Source organism: Nyctibius grandis, chromosome 2, assembly GCF_013368605.1.
Source record: "Nyctibius grandis isolate bNycGra1 chromosome 2, bNycGra1.pri, whole genome shotgun sequence".
Lineage (NCBI taxonomy): Eukaryota > Metazoa > Chordata > Aves > Nyctibiiformes > Nyctibiidae > Nyctibius > Nyctibius grandis.
This window is the reverse complement of record NC_090659.1, coordinates 126253670-126272677: the sequence shown is the minus strand read 5'-3', so window position 1 is coordinate 126272677 and position 19008 is coordinate 126253670. Positions and strand designations below refer to the sequence as shown.

Genomic DNA, 19008 nt, shown 5'->3' with positions numbered 1-19008 from the left:
ATTTTTCATGTAGGTGAGCGGGCAGTGGGGAGTGAGCATCCTCCATCGCTTGGCCCAACCCCACTGACGCAGCTTTATTCATAAAATCATAGAATCAGGGAATGGTTTGGGTTGGAAGGGACCTTAAAGACCATCTAGTTCCAACCCCCTGCCATGGGCAGGGACACCTTCCACCAGACCAGGTTGCTCCAAGCCCCATCCAACCTGGCCTTGAACACTGCCAGGGAGGGGGCAGCCACAGCTTCTCTGGGCAGCCTGGGCCAGGGTCTCACCACCCTCACAGCCAAGAATTTCTTCCTAAGATCTCATCTCAATCTCCCCTCTTTCAGTTTAAAACCGTTCCCCCTCGTCCTGTCACTCCATGCCCTTGTAAAAAGTCCCTCTCCCGCTTTCCTGTAGCCCCTTCAGGTACTGGAAGGTGCTAGAAGGTCTCCCCGGAGCCTTCTCTTCTCCAGGCTGAACAGCCCCAGCTCTCTCAGCCTGTCTCCAGAGCAGAGGGGCTCCAGCCCTCTGAGCATCTTCGTGGCCTCCTCTGGACTCGCTCCAACAGCTCCGTGTCCTTCTTCTGTTGGGGGCCCCAGAGCTGGACGCAGCACTGCAGGGGGGGTCTCCCGAGAGCGGAGCAGAGGGGCAGAATCCCCTCCCTCGCCCTGCTGGCCACGCTGCTGGGGATGCAGCCCAGGACACCGTTGGCTTTCTGGGCTGCAAGCGCACGTTGCCGGCTCATGGTGAGCTTCTCATCACCCATCCCCCCCAAGCCCTTCTCCTCAGGGCTGCAGAGCACAACAGCAAGCAGACATGGTTTTCATGTGCTGTCAGAGCAGTGTTGTGGCTGTGTCGGTGGAAGTCACTGCCTGAAAGCCTGAGGTGAATCTTACCACCACACTGGCTTTTCCAACCTCAGGAGGGGAAAAATGGCTCCAAACAAGTTAAAAAATAACATACATTTTATGCAAGAGGACCAAGGTGTGGGATGCTTTATTCAATGCCTGCCTATAAGGTGGACTAAACATTGGGCACCTTCTTGGCCGTTCTCTTCCCTGGCAGCTGTAGCTGTTTGGGGCTGCCCTGCTTGGCCGTTGCCTCTGCGAGAAGGGCTTCTACTACCTGCGCCTCATCCAAGGTCTTGGCCATCTCCTTGCCGAAGGTTGCGGGAAGGATCTCAAACACCTCCTGGAATTCCTCCATCAGCCTCCGTGCCTCCCGGTATGCCTTGGGGTTGGATTTTTCCTTCTGTAAAACAGACACTGGAAGAGGCCAGGGGTGTGAGGAGAGCGATGGGACGGCTCCTTGGCTGCAGTATTCCATCTCCCCTCCCACACCTCTGCCCACCAGTGGCCCCACCTCTCCCCCATCCCCACGACATGGGGACATCACCATGGCAGGGACACAAAGGTGGCTGCTGGGATCTAGCTCTATCCTGACACCCACAGAAAACATGGGAGCCCCAAAGCAAAGGCACTGGTGGTCTCAAGCAACTCAAGAGTGAAGACAGATGTGCTGGGGTCAAGCCTGGGCAGTGGCTCTTACTGTAGCCTGCAAAAAGTGCCTTAATTTCTTGCTTCTCTTTCCTCCTCGCTTCCCTGGTCAGTGCAGGGAAAAGGGACAGCACTGGAGAGTAGCCAGGTCTTGCCTGCACTAGCAGTTGAGGATTGTACCACCATCGAGGCTGGGATGGAGATAAAACATGGCCAACGCTCAGAGACTCAAGTCCTGCTCCAAGGCCAGTCTCCCACCAGCTGGGTTTGGGGTGGGGTTAATCCAGCTGTGGATCCAAGGGGTCCCAGCAGTGTCTGTGTTGCGTTTACCCCCATTAACCAGTAGCCAGAGCATCGGGGTCCAACCTCATAGAATCACAGAACCGTTTTGGTTGGAAATGACCTTTAAGATCATTGAGTCCATCCCTTAACCCAGCACTGCCAAGGCCACCACTAACCCATGGCCCTCAGCACCACATCTACACGGCTTTTAAATCCCTCCAGGGATGGGGACTCCACCACTGCCCTGGGCAGCCTGTGCCAGGGCTTGACAACCCTTTCCAGGAAGACATTGTCCCTGATCTCCAATCTAAACCTCCCCTGGCACAACTTGAGGCCGGTTCCTCTTGTCCTATCACTTGTTACCTGGGAGAAGAGACCGACCCCCCCTCGCTACACCCTCCTTTCAGGCAGTTGTAGAGAGTGAGAAGGTCTCCCCTCAGCCTCCTTTTCTCCACACTAAACACCCCCAGGTCCCTCAGCCGCTCCCCATCACACTTGTGCTCCAGACCCTTCACCAGCCCCGTTGCCCTTCTCTGGACTCGCTCCAGCACCTCAAGGTCTTTCTTGTCATGAGGGGCCCAAAACTGCACCCAGGATTCGAGGTACGGCCTCACCAGTGACGAGTCCAGGGGACGATCCCTGCCCTAGTCCTGCTGGCCACACTAGTGCTGATACAATCCAGGATGCTGGTGGCCTTCTTGGCCACCTGGGCACACTGCTGGCTCATATCCAGCCGCCATTGACCAACACCCCCAGGTCCTTTTCCCCCAGGCACTTTCCAGCCACTCTTCCCCCAGCCTGTAGCGGTGCGGGGGGTTGTTGTGCCCCAAGGGCAGGACCCAGCACTGAGCCTTACTGAACCTCACACAGTTGGCCTCAAGGGCATTCAGCAGGTGAAGCCCTTGTCCTCTCCCCAGGGACATGGGGGGAGGCTGCTGCAATGGGGGGGGACCCTCCATTCCCACCTCAGCCATACCCTGGTGCCCCACCAGCTCAAGGACACCCCTGCCTCTGTGGTGCCATCAACAGTAGAGGCTGGGAATGCAGGAACATACCCAAGGGGACTTCAGTGATGTTCGAGGTGTTTCTCATGGCCATCAGGATTCCTTCCAGGACCTCCGCTCTTGTCTTTCGGGTGGGAGGGTCAGGCATCCTTCCACGCTGCAAGGAAGACCAGGAGGCTGCAGCGTGCCACCCCTCCACCCTCCAGGCTGATAATCCTCCACCTCCCTTTCCTGCCCCTCTCCCAAGTTAACACAAGCTCATGCTTCTGCATGAGGTAGGTGAGACAGTCTCTTTTTTGGACCAGTTTAGACACCAGTTTAAGATTATTGAGCAACACTGGCTCAGCTTTTTGTGACTGCAGTGGATTCAGGGACTGTAATTCTACTCAACCCACCCTGCAGACCCAGCTCAGAGGCTGTTTCCTCCTCCTCCCTTGGGAGGGGGCTGGCTTTCTCCAGGGTGTTGGTGACAAGCAGTTCCCCCCGCCTTGCCCAGGGGCTATCATGGCTCTTGGCCATTTACCAGCCCCGGTGTGCTCAGCTGCCCCATCCCTGCAGGTCAGTTCCCGTGGGGGCTGCACGCACCACGCCATGAGGGAGAGAGGACATTGAGGTGCTGGGATTGGGAACTGGGGCCAAGCCCACGCTCAGGCTCTCAGCACCCATCCAACCACGTGGGTTGATCCAAATACAGAGGCAACCATTCTCCCTTTGGAGCTTCGGCTCTTTACCTTTTTCTGAGGCACGTAGGGATTCTGAATGCTGTCCAGTCGTGGCTTGGTGTCCCAGTAAACCAGGGGGTGTTTCAGGATGTAGTGCAGCGCTTGCACGTTCTTCTGTATCCCTGTGAACCAGAGGGAAAATAGGACAACAAAAGCCTTTGCTGCTTCTTTCTTGGTCAGAGTGGACATAGTGTTCATCAATCTGCCAAGGCTTTTCCAAGTAAGAGCCCTCTGCTATCTTCACTCACCGACTGGCTCAATAAAATCTGGGTCTGTGTCTCCACCGAGCAGCTCCTCGTAGCCTTTGTATCGCTCTGGAACCACCTCGGAGCTTCCTTCCCCGCTCTGCTCGCTCCTGTTCTCCAGCCTGCCCTCTGCCACGGGTCTCAGCGGAGGGCTGGACACATCCTCCACCTCAAAGCAGCAAAATAAAGGAATTCACAGCAGCCCTTTCTTACCAGTCAAGCTGATGGAGTCAGCCAGAGCCTGTCCTGCTGTGGCCAGAGGTCTCTCCTGGTGGCACTGAGCCACGCAGCCACCACCTCATCCCATCTGTGCTCAGCAGGATCAGCACAGGGCAGAAAGGGGCCATCCCCATCCCAGCACAGACTTTTTTTTTCCCCTCATAATTCCAAGATTTTCAAGGAAATCAAGTCCAAAAGCTGCCCTGGTGAGTTCTGGGAGGGAGTTTTCCAGCAGATGCTGTAGGGACAGTGCTGGACAGATGAGCTCCTGCAGCTGGGGCTACCCACCAAACCAGCACAGCCCCATGCCACCCTGCGAAACAGGCCACCAATTCTCATTCTTGGTCACAAGGTTGCATTTATGCTTCTTGCTGGTGCTTCCTTCTTCAAATCCCTTGCAGTCAAAGGAGGTTTATAACCACCGGTGCCCACAGCGCGTGCACAAGGTTTGTTCACTTGGGGAATGAAGATTCATCTCTGGACCATTTCTGGACAAGCCCTGCAGCCCTGAACACTTACAGCCCGGCCTCACCTGCGTCATGAAGGAGGATGCAGTGTCCTCAGCTAAGCCAGGAGAAGGCCTGGAGACACCTTCCCCTTCCTCCAGTGCCATCTGCTCGTTGCCAGCTGAGGTCTCAGAGCTGATGGGGGGCAGTGGTTGGGCTGGACTCGGAGGTGCAGCATCTCTCACAGCCTCCACTGCAGCTGGGAGCTGTTTCCACAGCAAGGTCTTGGCAGGAGCTTCCAGCATCAGCGGACGCTTTTTGACTTTGGGGAGATGCAATGTGACCTGGGGGGACATGAGGGGCAGAATCACAGAATCCCAGAATCAACCAGGTTGGAAGACAACTCTGGGATCATCAAGTCCAACCATTGCCCTGACACCACCATGGCAACTAGACCAGGGCACTAAGGGCCATGTCCAGGCTTTTCTTAAACCCCTCCAGAGATGGTGACTCCACCACCTCCCTGGGCAGCCCCTTCCAATGGCTAATGACCCTTGCTGAGAAGAAATGCTTCCTAATGTCCAACCTGAACCTCCCCTGGTGAAGCTTGAGGCTGTGTCCTCTTGTCCTATCGCTGGTTGCCTGGGAGAAGAGGCCGACTCCCACTGCGCTACAACCTCCCTTCAGGTAGTTGTAGACTGCAATAAGGTCACCTCTGAACCTCCTTTTCTCCATGGACATCCATGCATGCCGCCATGAGTGTCAGCGTGGGGTCAGGCACGACGGCTGGAGGCTGATCCTTACGGGACAGGGAGTGCCAGGACAGCCCCGGCTCCAGGGACACGCTGGCAGCAGCTTCAGTCCCATAGGATCCCTCACCCCAAAACCCAGTGACAAACCCTGCCTGGGGCAACAACAAGGGGGTGGTTGGACTCCCCAGCCTCATCCTGAGCAAAATACCTCCAGTCCTTCCCACCCTTCCCTCCATCCTTCCAAGCCCACTGGGATCCATGTGTCCCACCAGCTCTTCCCATGCTCCCCAGCAAGTCAGTTCCTGGGCAATCCTGCCCTGAGGATTGCAGCAAGGGTTTCATCCCTGCCTTACCTTGCGGCTGGCTTTGAGAGGGATGGAGAAGTGCCACTTCTTCACAGCTGGGCTCTTCTGTCGGACAAGTTTAATCCCCAGGTTGTGCTGGAGGAGCCAGGTCAGGAGAGGTGGCGGCCCTGGAGGAAAAGGTTCAGCAGAGCTGCAGGCAGCCAGCGCAGAGCCCATGCCCTGCTCTGTCACTGGCAGCACACTGTGCCAACTAACCCCAGGCTCAGCTCAGAGCATGGCATTGCCCAGGGAGCAGAGTAGAAGCCACCCTGTTTTGTAGGGAGATGCTTTAGGACACACACCAGACTGGGTTACGTGCCACCAAGGCCAGAGGAACATCCCTGACCTGTTTTATTTACTAGTCTACACGTAGCTTGTGCAGGTAGCAACAACCATCACAACATTTCAGCAGCATCTTTCTGGCTACCTTCAAATGTTGCCTGTCGAGGCCACGGGCACATTTGGGGTTTATCCCCTCTGCTTAGAAAGCTGCTGCAGGAGAAAACCTGGACTGGCTTCAGACAACACCATTTGGGGAGTAAAATTTAGCCTGAGACTGCACTGCTGCAGTCAAAGATGGGCTGTTAGGGGCTTCCATGGGGCTGGGAGCAAAGCATTAATGGCATTTGCAAGAGCGGTGCTCATCTGTGTTGCTCTTTAGTGAGCAGAAATGATTAAAGCACCTCTTTGGGGGCCAGAGCCAGCGTGGCAGGAGTGTCCAGACACCAAAAGGCAGCGTGGTCTTTGTCCCAGAGAGCTACCAGGGAAGAAGGGAGAGAGCAGGAGTGCCCTGCAGAGCTGGGCTCATACTGTACCGCTCCGGGTGGTGGTAAGAGGGTTGTTGTGAAATGTGAGCTCCTGCAGGCATGGGAAGAAAGCCACGGGTAAGAGAGCTGCCTCATCTGCAATCTGCAAGAGAAAATAGTTTACTGTTTGCTTTAAGCACTGAGTCGTGCCAGAGGCTGTCGAGTTTCATCCCAACCCTCCCACCAAAACAGGAGCCTGGCACTGGGCAGGTGCGTGCAGTGGGGAGGAGGAGGAAGGAGATGACATCCCTTAACCAGAGATGCCCAGCAGCTCTGCTGCCTGTGAGTGTAGAGGACAGAGGCAGCGCTCCCCTCTCCCTCCTGCATGCTGCAGCCACAGGACTGGTGCCTCCTGGAAGGAAAGTCCTGCCTCTCTACCCTGTGGGTCCAAACCACAGCCTGGCCAGGGCACAGCAGCCAGAAACCATCTCACCGACAAAGCAGCGCCCTAAAAGAGGGAGATGACACACAGGGCACAGCAGCAGAGCTCGCTTTGCTGCCCCATCACGTCCCAGGGGGATGCCCCTCACTGAGCAGCGGTAACTGGGCACTGCCAGCTCACCTGGCTGGGACGCAGCGTGAATTGAGCCCTGGGCAGGAGCCAAAAGCACCAGGAAGAGAAGCTTAAATGCTGTTGCATGTTACTTGTCTGTTGGGGCACACTGAGAACCCGCTGTGGCTCAGCAGATGGGTATAACCTGGCAGTAAACCAGCAATGTCCTTGATGAGACATCACCATCCACCAGGCAGCTCCAGCAAAGGATCAGTCCAGGGGGAGATCCTGGATATATTCTCTGATGAAATCCCCGAATATGCAAAGGTTTAGACAAGCTGGGTGCAATTCAGCTGCCTAAATAGATGTCCTATCCCACCTGAGAGATCCTGGATATCTGACACATCCCTGGGGGCTGGCAGATGGACACACAAGCCCAGGAGAGCTGTTCCCTTCTGCAGTGGGAAGCTGTTCCCTTCTAAAGACCAAGGCTGTCTCCCAGGGAACTAATGCCAGGCTCAAGCAGCTCAATCTTTACACCTCTCCAGAGCCACAGGACCCAAATCACCTTGTTGAAGGCCAGGCTGAGATGCTTCAGTTCAGGAAAGGGAGCACAAACGTCCCTGCGCATAGGGGGAACCGGCAGAGTCTTAGAGGCAGATGGGTCTCCTTCCCTGGGAGAAACCTTAAAGAGAGAGGAAGAGGGTGAGCAGAGGCACGACTCCAGAGGCTCCAAAGAAAAGATTACAGGGCTAAGAATGAATGAACTCCCAGCTCCTGAGCTTCAGTCCCCACCTGAGCTGCAGAACAGAGGGGGCACACAGTCACAAGCAAATGGCAACCCAGCTTTTACTTGAAACTGATAAATTTAAGCTCCAGTGTCCCTTGGTTATGGGGAAATTTGCTCCTGATCTTTCTTGATGAGAGAAGATACTCACTACAAGCCTGGCAGGCACCCAGAGTCCTGGCTGTACCCACAGGCTTATTGAAATTCAGCTGAGAGACTTGAGGAAGGGAAGTTTTGGAGCTTACACCCCAAATCACAGATCTTACCAGTGCTGAGTGTTCCTGAGAGCCAGAATTAAAAACGACCCCTGCAACAAAACACAAGCAAAGGGAGGGTTTCTACGTGAAGCCGAGCGCTGGGCCAGCCCCAGCCATGGCAAGGCTGGAATTACCCTGGAAAAGCAAATCAGCATCAGACAGGATCTGGCTCAATGGCAAGACGTGCCCAAGGTGAGAGGGGATCAGGCCCACCGTAGCAGGCTTGCTGACAGCCCCATCGCTCCAGGTGACATCCACATCCCTCAAATACAGCAGAAACCCTGCGACTGGCCTCAGGGCAGCCAGGAGCTCCCCACAGGTAGATTTTGGTTTGGATAAATACTTGGTTTCATCTTAGACCCTCTTCTCCCAGGCAACTAGCGACAGGACAAGAGGACACAGCCTCAAGCTTCGCCAGGGGAGGTTCAGGTTGAACATTAGGAAGAATTTCTTCTCAGCAAGGGTCATTAGCCATTGGAAGGGGCTGCCCAGGGAGGTGGTGGAGTCACCATCTCTGGAGGGGTTTAAGAAAAGACTGGACATGGCACTTAGTGCCATGGTCTAGTTGCCATGGTGGTGTCAGGGCAATGGTTGGACTCGATGATCCCAGAGGGCTCTTCCAACCTGGTTGATTCTGTGATTCTGTATGTCCAGTAAGCTCCCAGTAATTACAGAGGGACTGTACAGGTTAGCTGAGATGTCAAAAATGGTTCCACATATTCCTCCCTCACTGTTTTAATTATGTCAAGCTGCTTCACTCACTAGTAAACATCTAGCAGATCCTCACCCTGACGTAACTGAGCCCCACGGCTTCGGTGTGGGCAGGGAGAGGCAGGTGCTGCTCACCCGTCCTGTCTGGATCCCTGTCGTTCTGTAGCATGACATGTTCAAGCTGTCCTTCCTTCGCTTCCAGCTCTGCTGGCATCTCCATGTCCTCCTGCTGAGGTGGCCGGGGCTGCTGCTGGAGGCTGCTCAGGGACTTGTACCACTCTGCCCTGAAGCTGTCGTCATGCAGCGCGGGGTGGAGGGAGAACTGCCTGCTCTCTGCTTGGTGCAGGTAGGGGACAGCTGAAATCCTGTTCCCATCCAGATTCAGCTCCCTCAGGCTATGGGAAGAGGAAATGCATGAGAAACCCCATGATTGCTGTCGGTGTCTCCATGACTGCTATCGGTGCACGCACCCGGCCATCTGCTCACCCTGGCACCCGCAGGGCAGGGAGCTGGCCCTCAACCTGCCTCCTCGCTGGGCTGCCCAGCAGCAGTGCGGAGGCATCCACGACACCCCCGTCTCGCTGCCCCATTCCCCCTCCTTTCCAAACTCCAAGCACAGGCTCAGTCCTTGGCACAGCCCAGCATTGCCCCTGGAGCCTGTGACCTCAGTCCCCCACACCAGCCTGAGGGTCACCTAGCCCTAAGCTCCTCTCTTGGTGAGAATTTAAGACAAGAGACATCCTGGCAGTTCATTAAATCACCCAGGGCTCTGACGAGCTGCAGTCCTGCAGGGATTCCCTAATGATGTTCCACCTTCTCATGGAAGTAGAACATCACCAAGGCCACAAGACAGCTTAGGAAAGAGCAGAAACCCAAACCTGCACACTCCAGCCCTGCAATCTCGTGCCTAAACCTCACCCACTCCCTCTCCTCTCTCACAAACACTGTGGATAAAGTGCAGTTTCCTCTGGGAATGTCTTGTCAGAGCCAGGGCAACAAGGCAGACCCAGTTCCCACCTCCACTTCGTAGCACTGGAAGCACCAGGGCAACATCTTTTAAGAAAAGACTGGACATGGCACTTAGTGCCATGGTCTAGTTGCCATGGTGGTGTCAGGGCAATGGTTGGACTCGATGATCCCAGAGGGCTCTTCCAACCTGGTTGATTCTGTGATTCTGTGATTCCTTACCTGCAGAGATGAGACAGGCTCACAAAGACACTTGGGTCTGACAGACGATTGTCATCCAGCAACAAGACCTCCAGAGATGGAAACCTTAAATGAGCAGAGCTGCGGATACAAAGAGGCTCATTAATAACACACGTGGGCAAAGACAGCTGAAAAACACATCATTTGCTGCCACCATGGGAAGATGTATCCACTGGGATACTGGTTTTCATTCTTTTATAGAATCACAGGATGGTTTGGGTTGGGAGGGACCTTAAAGATCATCTAGTTCCAACCCACTGCCACGGGCAGGGACACCTTCCACCAGACCAGGTTGCTCCAAGCCCCATCCAACCTGGCCTTGAACACTGCCAGGGAGGGGGCAGCCACAGCTTCTCTGGGCAACCTGGGCCAGGGTCTCACCACCCTCACAGGCAAGAATTTCTTCCTAAGATCTCATCTCAATCTCCCCTCTTTCAGTTTAAAACCGTTTCCCCTCATCCTATCACTACATGCCCTTGTAAAAAGCCCCTCTCCAGCTTTCCTGTAGCCCCTTCAGGTACTGGAAGGTGCTAGAACGTCTCCCCGGAGCCTTCTCTTCTCCAGGCTGAACAGCCCCAACTCTCTCAGCCTGTCTCCAGAGCAGAGGTGCTCCAGCCCTCTGATATCCTACCTCAAAGCAGCTAAATTGAATCAGTCCAAACGACCATCTAGCTCAGCATCTTATCTCCAAGGATAAGATGGATACCTTGGCATGGCAACTGTGGCTAAGCTGTACGTGAAGGGTCTAATTAACGATGAACAAACAGCATCCTCCTCACGTGGCTCAGCCACCCGACAGGGCTGCTGAATCCCTGCCCAGAGGTTCCTCTCTAGCTGCTGGTGACAGCAGATACCCTGGGTGATCTGGGGCTGAGCTGGGGTAACACTTCCCTGCCACCCAGCACCGACCAGTTGGTTATTTGATCTTCCAGTTTGCAAGGCAAGAGCTCTGCTGCCCAGACTGATAAATCCCAGGCTGCCCACCCTCGCTGCCAGCCCCACTGCTCCATCACCCTGCCTGCCTGCCCAGTGCACCCCACCAGTGTGCCAGCAGCTCCCCACCAAACTCAAGCAGCACTTGCTGTGCACTTACTCCCACGAGCCCGCCAGGTCTGGAGGCAGGGACCGAAGCTCGTTGGCTGTCAAACGAAGGATTTTGAGCTGGGACAAATCTCCCAATGTCCAAATGTCCTGGGGGGACAAGCTGTTGTAGGAGAGATCCAGGTCCTGAAGGAAACAGAAGAAACAATCCCCTGGAGCAAAGAACAATCTCTGTTGGCTTTCCCCAGGTGGATATTAAATCATAGAATGGTTTGGGTTGGAAGGGACCTTAAAGACCATCTAGTTCCAACCCCCCTGCCATGGGCAGGGACACCTTCCACCAGACCAGGTTGCTCCAAGCCCCATCCAACCTGGCCTTGAACACTTCAATATTTACAAATATTTACAGGAGACTTTCAGTCCTGCTACCACCTGCCCCACAGTGACACTGTGAGCGTCTCTGACTTGCAGGGACTTCACTTACAGCAGTGGGACTCTTCGCCTTTTGTAGCTGATGCCAGTGACAAGGCTGCTCACGTGGAGGCACACAAGGATGGACAGGATCAACCCTGGGCTCAGGAGCCTTGGAAATTTGGTTCCACATCACCTGGGCACGTGCCCACTGAGTCAAACCCTTGAGTGGGTTACCAACAGTGCATGGGAGAAACATGGGAGAAGCTCTCCTACATTTCATGGATTTAGGGACCTCCCAAAGCCTGCAGAATCAGAATCAGAGTCAATCAGGTTGGAAGAGCCCTCTGGGCTCATCGAGTCCAACCATTGCCCTGACACCACCATGTCAACTAGACCAGGGCACTAAGTGCCATGTCCAGGCTTTTCTTAAACACCTCCAGAGATGGTGACTCCACCACCTCCCTGGGCAGCCCCTTCCAATGGCTAATGACCCTTGCTGAGAAGAAATGCTTCCTAATGTCCAACCTGAACCTCCCCTGGCGAAGCTTGAGGCTGTGTCCTCTTGTCCTATCGCTGGTTGCCTGGGAGAAGAGGCCGGCTCCCACTTCACTACACCCTCCCTTGAGGTAGTTGTAGACTGCACTAAGGTCACCTCTGAGCCTCCTCTTCTCCAGGCTAAACACCCCCAGCTCCCTCAGCCGTTCCTCATAGGTCAGACCCTCCAGACCCTTCCCCAGCTTGGTCGCCCTCCTCTGGACTCGCTCCAACACCTCAACATCTTTCTTGAAGTGCGGGGCCCACAACTGGACACAGGATTAAAGGGGTGAAGGAGGCCAGGATCCAAGCGTACAGAGCTGACAGCTGAGCCACCAACAATTCTTTAAATAAGACAAGAAGCAAGAAACCTTTTAAGACAAAACTTTATATCCAGCAGCAATCAGAAACCAGAGAAACCCAGGCAAGGACGCCTCCTCAAAGAGAGCAAACCTAGAGAAGGTCAGTACAGCTGAGCCAGAGCCTGAGCTCTCCCTAGCAGAGACCCCCTCCAAGCTGGAGGGAGAGGACTTGAACCATCATCCCAGGCACAGTTGCTTGTTCTTAGAATCCTCTTTGCCTCTTCTTTAAAGAAAAAAAACCTAAACTGACCCCTTTGCTGTGTTAGAAATGCAGCCCATAATTTGGGGAAACTGCACACACCTATCTGGAGAGGAGGAGGAGGATGGGGATCTGCCAGGGACCACACAGCACCAGGGAGGTGAGGGATGCCACGGGTGACTGACACACTGCAGGGAGAGGATCCTACAGCAAAGGGGGTGGCCCATCACTGGGGAAACGAGGAGTTCTGTGGCAAGGGGCTGAGCAATGGGGATCTGCGAGGGATTGCTCTGCAGGAGAAAGCAAGACAGAATCACAGAATCACGGAATCAACCAGGTTGGAAGAGCCCTCTGGGATCATCGAGTCCAACCATTGCCCTGACACCACCATGGCAAGTAGACCATGGCACTAAGGGCCATGTCCAGTCTTTTCTTAAACACCTCCAGAGATGGTGACTCCACCACCTCCCTGGGCAGCCCAAGAGGTGAAGGTCCTTGAGGGACACAGCAAAAAGGACATTCTGGAGTCACAAGGAAGCAGGAAGAAAGAATGACCCTGTAGTTTCAGAGAACTCACACTGCAGGGACATATGTCAACGCTACGTGTAAGCTTCAGCATGATGGTTGGGAGGTGAATAAGGTCTCCGAGCCCCCTCATCTTACTTCCAAATGCAGGAAGTCTCCAGCGGTGATTTTCAGATTTCTTAGTCCATTCAAGGAAAGTTCCAGTTCCCGCAGTTCTGGAAACTTCCGAAATGGCTCTGCAAGGGTGGGAAAGGAAATGCTTCAGCGAGTGAGGAACAGTAGGAACAGAATAAACCATGTCTTGTCTGGGTCTGGAATGGACCAAAACCAGCAAGAACGAGAGCACCAGTATCATCAGTGGGCATGCTTGAAGAAAATGCCAGCTCAGAATCACAGAATCAACCAGGTTGGAAGAGACCTCAGGGATCATCGAGTCCAACCGTTGCCCTGACACCACCCTGTCAACTAGACCATGGCACTAAGCTCAGTTAGATGGTTGTCCATACAACACCTGATGCCCCACCAGCCTACTCCTTAGACATCTGCTTTGCTTTCATGCATTTCCTCCTACCCTAAACTGGATTATTGCTTGAAGCCACTGATGGCACATTTAGCTTCTATATTTTACTAATTATAAACGGATTTCCTTTTTTCTTCTTCGAATTAACTGAGCCCGTGACACTGGATTTGGATTCACCTCCCAGCTCTACCATGAACCTCCTGAGCCTTTGGGACAAGTCACAGAATCACAGAATCAACCAGGCTGGAAGAGCCCTCTGGGATCATCGAGTCCAACCATTACCCTGACACCACCATGGCAACTAGACCAGGGCACTAAGTGCCATGTCCAGGCTTTTCTTAAACCCCTCCAGAGATGGTGACTCCACCACCTCCCTGGGCAGCCCCTTTCAATGGCTAATGATCCTTTCTGAGAAGAAATTCTTCCTAATGTCCAACCTGAACCTCCCATTTCATTATTCCACGCTTCTATGTATTAAATGAGGATTTTCTTTGTAAAGAGCTTTGTTTTCTAATAATGAAAAGGACACCACAGTGGCACACAATTATCATTATAATAAAGGGAATTAGCGCAAGGATTTCAGCTCAGTAACAGGAAGGAAGCAATTCTGCAAAGAAGTGCCACTTATGTATCTTAAACCTCTCTGTAAAGCTCTAGACCTGTGTTCAGAGAAGCATAATCTTCCCTGGGTCGAAAAGCGGCATCTATTTTTTGGTAATGCAATCCCTTACCTAGTGTCAGCAGGTTCTCAGAAGCATTTATATAAGCAAGACGATCAAATTTCTCAAAATCATCTTCTTTAGCCTGAAAAATAGAGAAAAAATAAACATTCCAGAAGACCTGGATTAATTGAGCCCCAAAGCCAAGGCCTTTCTGTGTCCTCACTACTGACCTTTCTCCCCTGCTTGTGTCGCAGGGCTCCTGGGCCATATCTCATACCTAAGTGTGACCCAGCAAGTGTGACCCACCTTACAATTTACCACATCTATCCTTCACAGCACCATGAGGGAACCCTAAAAGGACACTAAAAACCTATCAGCACCTCAGCTCATTTTCTCTTTGCATTGCAAGTTAGTCATGAATCCAAACAGAAGTCACTTCTCAAGCTGAAGGTGAACTCCTGCCATAGTTGAGATAAACATTATGGGGCCTTGAGCAACCTGGGGTCTAGTGGAAGGTGTCCCTGCCCATGGCAGGGAGGTTGGAACGAGATCATCTTTAAGGTCCCTTCCAACCCAAACCATTCTATGATTCTACCATTCTACCCCTAATCCCAAAGAACAGCATTTTGGGAGGGGATGTAAGTGAGGAAGGGTCTACAACTGATGAAGACCAAGTTAATTTGGTTATGAAGACACAATCCAAAAGTTTGTAGGACAAATGCTCCAAGGCTGTTCACAGCTGGCTGGCTCACCTTCCTGTGCATGAAATATGCCTGTTTCTAATGTGTGTCTTCACTGATCTCTGGACATTCATGTGCTAATGTGGCAAAATTTTCAACTTTTAAGGAAGTTCCCTAATATTTCTTGAGTCTCTGATACTCACAGAGACCAGATTTTGGCTGCTTATGTTCACAGAGCACAGGCCAGAGGGGTTCTTCAAAGAGGAGTTCTTCATCTGGGAAAAAAAACCAAACAGAAATGGTTAGTCCTACAGCAATCCTGTCTGTCATGTCCTAGGACCTGAGCCCCAAAACCAGATGCCCCCAGGTGAGGGGGGCACCTGGTGCCTTGGATCGTGAGAAGGTGGCACAGAGATGGGGAGGGAGAGGCAGCTGCAGAGTCCGTCCACCAGCAGGATCTCCCCAGCTCCACAAAAGTTTAGGTCATAACAGAGGAAATCTGCACTCACCAGAAATGCCTCATCTAGGACATGGTCTTCTTTATTTTCTTCCATGGGGACAGACTTTGGGGGCTTTCTCCTCTGCTGTGGTGTCTTCCCGGAGGTCCCCTTCTCAGTCCAAGCCCTTGGGGTAGCTGTGTGTACCAGCACCCAGCGCCCAGACCCTGGCACGGCGATGGACCGTGGCAAAGGAGATGGCAAGATGAGCACGCAACCTTCCAAATGTGCCCTTCTCAAAGTAGCTGCACTCTGCCTGGTGTTTCAGCCCGGCAGTGAAATCCATCCCTTTAAAATCCCCTATATGGGGAAATACTGAAGTATAAAATCTTCAGTGACCATGAATTTAAGAAAGGAACATTCCAGAGCCATGGAAGAGGAGAAACATGCATCTATTTTATAGATGCTAGTAGAGCCATGGGTTGCAGACATGGAAACGTGGGCTGGAAGAGCCTTCTGGAGATCTCCAATCCAACCTCCCACCCAAAGCAGGACCATCAGCAACGTTCCATCAGTCAGTCATGGCTTTGTCTAGCGATTCCCTCACCTCCCAGGGTAACCTGGCCCAGAGCTGCACCTCCTCCCAGCAAAGATGTTCCTCCTAACGGCCAACCTAAACCTACCAAGGTGAAATTTTTGGCTTAGTTATGCCATCTGCCACTGTTAAGAGTTTGTAGCTCTCCTTCTGGTAGCTGTAAGCCACAATCTCCCCTTGGACTCCTCTTGGCCAGGTAAAAAACACGCTCAGCACTCTCAACCTCTCCTAGAAGGTCCTGTGCTCCAGACCCCTGACCAGCCTAGTACAGCTCTCCACCACTTCTCAAGTGTTAGAAGACATTTCTGCCATTTCTAAGCATTTTACAGACGTGACTCTCAAAGCCCAGAGAAAAAGGAGAAGCTCTAGCTCAGAAGAGCTGCTGGAGAACCATGCTGTGCTGTCCACGTGCCTGCCTGAAGCTTCCCTCCTGCTGGCATGTGGAGATGGCTGCTGGACCCTTCTAGACAACCCGCCTTCTTCATTCCAATGACTTTTTAAACTATTTTAAGACTTTCTCAGCACCCTTTTAAGTTCTGTTATCAACTGTTATCAGTGTTATCAGCTGTGATGGTGATCTAAGAAACCACAGCCGAATGTGCCCTCTATCTAGCCCAACAACAGGGTGGATGGTGGACCTCCCCCAAGGACACAACATTATTCTGCAGGAAGACTTCACCAGCAGCACTCCAAGAATCACAGAATCACAGAATCAACCAGGTTGGAAGAGCCCTCTGGGATCATCGAGTCCAACCATTGCCCTGACACCACCATGGCAACTAGACCAGGGCACTAAGGGCCATGTCCAGTCTTTTCTTAAACCCCTCCAGAGATGGTGACTCCACCACCTCCCTGGGCAGCCCCTTCCAATGTCTAATGACCCTTGCTGAGAAGAAATGCTTCCTAATGTCCAACCTGAACCTCCCCTGGCCAAGCTTGAGGCTGTGTCCTCTTGTCCTATCGCTGGTTGCCTGGGAGAAGAGGCCGACTCCCACTCCACTACAACCTCCCTTCAGGTAGTTGTAGACTGCACTAAGGTCACCTCTGAGCCTCCTCTTCTCCAGGCTAAACACCCCCAGCTCCCTCAGCCGTTCCTCGGAGGTCAGACCCTCCAGACCCTTCAGAAAGAAGTTTCACTTTCTTTACTTGCACTCAAAATCTTTCTGGCGGGGAAGCGGTTCGTTGGGTAGTTTCTTTCATCACCCATTTTATACAGTCCTGTTGTAGTCAACTTGACTGCAGTGCTCCTGGGGAGAGTGAGAAAGAAATAAATGGGTTAAAATTTTCACTGCCTCTAACATTACTTTGCTTTAACATCTCTTTCCAAGAGTTAATTAAGTGTCAGCCTGTAGGCAAAGGAACGGTGCCAGGGACACATGAGGAGAACACCCTCACACACCCCACTCACACCCACATATACACCCCATACACACCCAACACATCAACACACCCACACGCTCCTCACACACACCTCCTAAATACACCCCAGCACGCACACAACCCACGTCCTCAACACCCCAAAACACCAACACTGACACCCACGTACACTCACCCACCCACTCCCCACACCATCAGACACCCACAACGATGCACACCCCACACGAACACCCACGCACACTCTCACACACCCCACGTACACCCACACACACTCTTCACACTGGAGGACACCCACAACCACCTACCCCCACACGAACACCCTCCCACACCCCACTACACCCCACCACCACACGCACTCCCCACACTCGCAGACCCCCACAACCACGTACACCAACACGAACACCCTCACACACCCCACGTACACCCATGCATGCACTCCCCACACTGACAGACCCCCACAACCACGTACCCCCACATGAACACGCTCCCACACCTCACTACACCCCCCGACACGTACTCCGCACACTCACAGACACCCACGACCACCTACCCCCACATGAACACCCCCACTACACCCCACCACACGCACTCCCCACACTCGCAGACCCCCCACAACCATCTATCCCCACACGAACACCCTCACACAACCCACCACACACCCCCCAAACTCACAGACCCCCACAACCACCTACCCCCACACGAACACCCTCACACACCCCACTACATCCCCCCCCACACTGGAGGACACCCACAACCACGTACCCCCACACGAACACCCTCATACACCCCACCACACACACTCCACACCCTCACAGACCCCCACAACCACCTACCCCCACACAAACACCCTCACACACCCCACTCCACACACTCCACACCCTCACAGACCCCCACAACCACCTACCCCAACACAAACACCCTCACACACCCCACTACATCCCCCCCCACACTGGAGGACACCCACAACCACCTACCCCCACACGAACACCCTCACACACCCCACTACATCCCCCCCCTCACTGGAGGACACCCACAACCACCTACCCCCACACGAACACCCTCACACACCCCACTACATCCCCCCCCACACTGGAGGACACCCACAACCACATACCCCCACACGAACACCCTCATACACCCCACCACACACACTCCACACCCTCACAGACCCCCACAACCACCTACCCCCACACAAACACCCTCACACACCCCACTCCACACACTCCACACCCTCACAGACCCCCACAACCACCTACCCCAACACAAACACCCTCACACACCCACCACACACCCCCCAAACTCACAGACCCCCACAACCACCTACCCCCACACAAACACCCTCACACACCCCACTACACACACTCCACACCCTCACAGACCCCCACAACCACTTACCCCCACACGAACACCCTCCCACACCCCACTTACACTGCACCCACCCCACGCAGACCCCCGTGGGCACCCTCCCACACCCCACTCGCACACCCAACACACCCGCACACCCCCCCACGACACCACAGACACCCCCACTCCTGACACCCCCCTCACAGACACCCTCTCACCCCCCACCTCACGACGACCATAGAGTTCACGGTCCTCCACGGCCCAGAGGGGCCCCGCACACGTCTCCCGCTCACCCTCCCCGGACCCCAGACACCTCAGCCCGCCCGGGCGGCACCACCCGCCCCTCACCCCACACACCGGGGGCCGCCGCAGCCGCTGGCCCGTCACCACTCCTCGAGCAGGCCCCGCACCGCGGCCTCCATCACCGCCCCCTCCCCTCCGCGCCGCCCCGTCGCCATGGTAACGCGGGCCGCGAGCGGGGCGGACTACACTTCCCAGCGTGCACCGCGGCAAGGGGGGAGGGGGAACTGGGCGGGGCTTTTGTGCCCGCCCTCTCCCGTCAGTCT

The 19008-nt window shown here is 54.1% G+C and overlaps 1 protein-coding gene across 1 annotated transcript; it reads right to left on the bottom strand.

The window, feature by feature from the left end:
- Window positions 1-1005: 1005 nt before the first annotated feature.
- Window positions 1006-18900, bottom strand: XRRA1 (X-ray radiation resistance associated 1). Its single transcript, XM_068395345.1, has 19 exons — window positions 18830-18900; window positions 16859-16968; window positions 16658-16672; window positions 15199-15353; window positions 14893-14964; window positions 14079-14151; window positions 12966-13063; window positions 10846-10979; window positions 9735-9833; window positions 8682-8941; window positions 7845-7885; window positions 7360-7476; window positions 6308-6401; window positions 5502-5620; window positions 4483-4740; window positions 3735-3900; window positions 3496-3608; window positions 2816-2921; window positions 1006-1247 (listed from the first exon to the last, which is right to left on the bottom strand). Exons 1-19 carry the CDS (start codon window positions 18898-18900, stop codon window positions 1006-1008), a joined length of 2343 nt encoding a protein of 780 aa, XP_068251446.1.
- Window positions 18901-19008: the final 108 nt, after the last annotated feature.

What these genes read in the sequence shown, in the direction of transcription:
- XRRA1 (XM_068395345.1), bottom strand. Translation starts at nt 18,900, where the DNA reads ATGGCGACGGGGCGGCGCGGAGGGGAGGGGGCGGTGATGGAGGCCGCG. An exon ending in AGCCTGTCTCATCTCTGCAG is followed by an intron (nt 8,942 to 9,734) that starts GTAAGGAATCAC and finishes CTCTTCCCATAG; the next exon opens with CCTGAGGGAGCTGAATCTGG. An exon ending in CCTACGTGCCTCAGAAAAAG is followed by an intron (nt 2,922 to 3,495) that starts GTAAAGAGCCGA and finishes TCTTCCTTGCAG; the next exon opens with CGTGGAAGGATGCCTGACCC.